Below are 1,193 nucleotides of genomic sequence, written 5' to 3'. Positions count from 1 at the left end.
AGGCATTTTTGGCTCTTTCCTGGACCCATCGCTGCTCCTCAGGGTTGCTGATTGTAACCAGGTCATGATGTGTCTGTCTGCAGTAATTCAAGGCTTCCTCCCAGGTTTTGTTTTCCCTGATCAAAATAAGATTATCTGCCATAAAATCAGAGAAAACATGAAATCAGTTAAATCTGGACTTCAAGTCTCTGGATGTTTGGTCCAGTTTCACTGGAAGAACAAAAGAAAACATTTCAGTGATTCTTCAGATGAATCAGCAGCTCTACAGAGAAATCTCTGTTCCAACCATCAGCTAAACATCTTCACCTGCAGAAATAAGTGGCTGAAGAAACATACTGACCTAAATCCTCTCAGTGACTCCAGCAGTTCATCTGTTGGACAAACCGCTGAGATAAATCTGTGTAAACTCACCATCATAGCAGAAGAAAGGCTTTCTTTGGTCACATCCAGCAGAGCTCCATCTTCCTGATCTCTCTAACAGAGTCGTTGCACATTTCCTGTTGTTTAGTCCATCATTAAATGAGTCCATGTCCCAGTATCTGAAGGAGAAGTTACTCCCATCTGACCACCTCCAGCTGTCTCTGAACAGGCCGATCCACGAGTTCACCTTAGGGGCTTTAGAGTTCTTCAGCTTCTTAAACTCTTCACTGTATATCTGATCGAGTCCACTGGCCAGGTCGGTGTGATGCTGTCTGCAGTAGCTCTGAGCCTGAGTCCAGGTCTTCTTCTCCATAATCGCCATAATAATCAAATGAAAGGTTTTGTTGTCTTTCATTGTTTCTGTCAACAGAAAAACAAAAAACCATCATCTTTATCAACTAATTTGTCTTTTTCTTTCTCAGCAAAAACAGAAGAAAGAAGAAAAGAAGAGAAAAATAAAAAATATATTTTTCATCCATTTACCCACAGATTTAGAAAAAAGAGTGAACTGTTGTCCTTTACGCTCACTTCCTGTTTACCTATTGTCCTATTGAGGACATCTTAAAAGCAAGAGGGTAGGCCGAGAAGAAAATAGGAGGGGTCCCCTTGGATCTGATTCTTAAAAATATTAGTTAGTTCTGGAGATGTGGATCTTGAAAATCTTTTGATGAGTTTGCATTCCCAAAAGTAATGAAAAAAAGTTTCTTTCTGACATTGACTACAGAAGGGGGAAATATGAGGTGTGATCTTATGCAAAACATAGCATCTATGTA

At 40.0% G+C, this 1,193-nt stretch overlaps 1 protein-coding gene across 1 annotated transcript; it reads right to left on the bottom strand.

The window, feature by feature from the left end:
* Nucleotides 1-411: 411 nt before the first annotated feature.
* Nucleotides 412-733, bottom strand: LOC102204590 (putative C-type lectin domain-containing protein LINC00083; the record flags this gene model as incomplete). Its single annotated transcript, XM_005755985.1, has 1 exon — nucleotides 412-733. A coding segment is annotated over exon 1 (322 nt), but the record flags the coding sequence as incomplete, so codon positions are not given.
* Nucleotides 734-1,193: the final 460 nt, after the last annotated feature.

Source organism: Pundamilia nyererei, unplaced genomic scaffold, assembly GCF_000239375.1.
Source record: "Pundamilia nyererei isolate P.nyererei 1_Seehausen unplaced genomic scaffold, PunNye1.0 scaffold06259, whole genome shotgun sequence".
In the NCBI taxonomy this organism is placed as follows: domain Eukaryota; kingdom Metazoa; phylum Chordata; class Actinopteri; order Cichliformes; family Cichlidae; genus Pundamilia; species Pundamilia nyererei.
The sequence above is the reverse complement of the archived record's forward strand: the minus strand, read 5'-3'. Positions and strand labels throughout refer to the sequence as shown.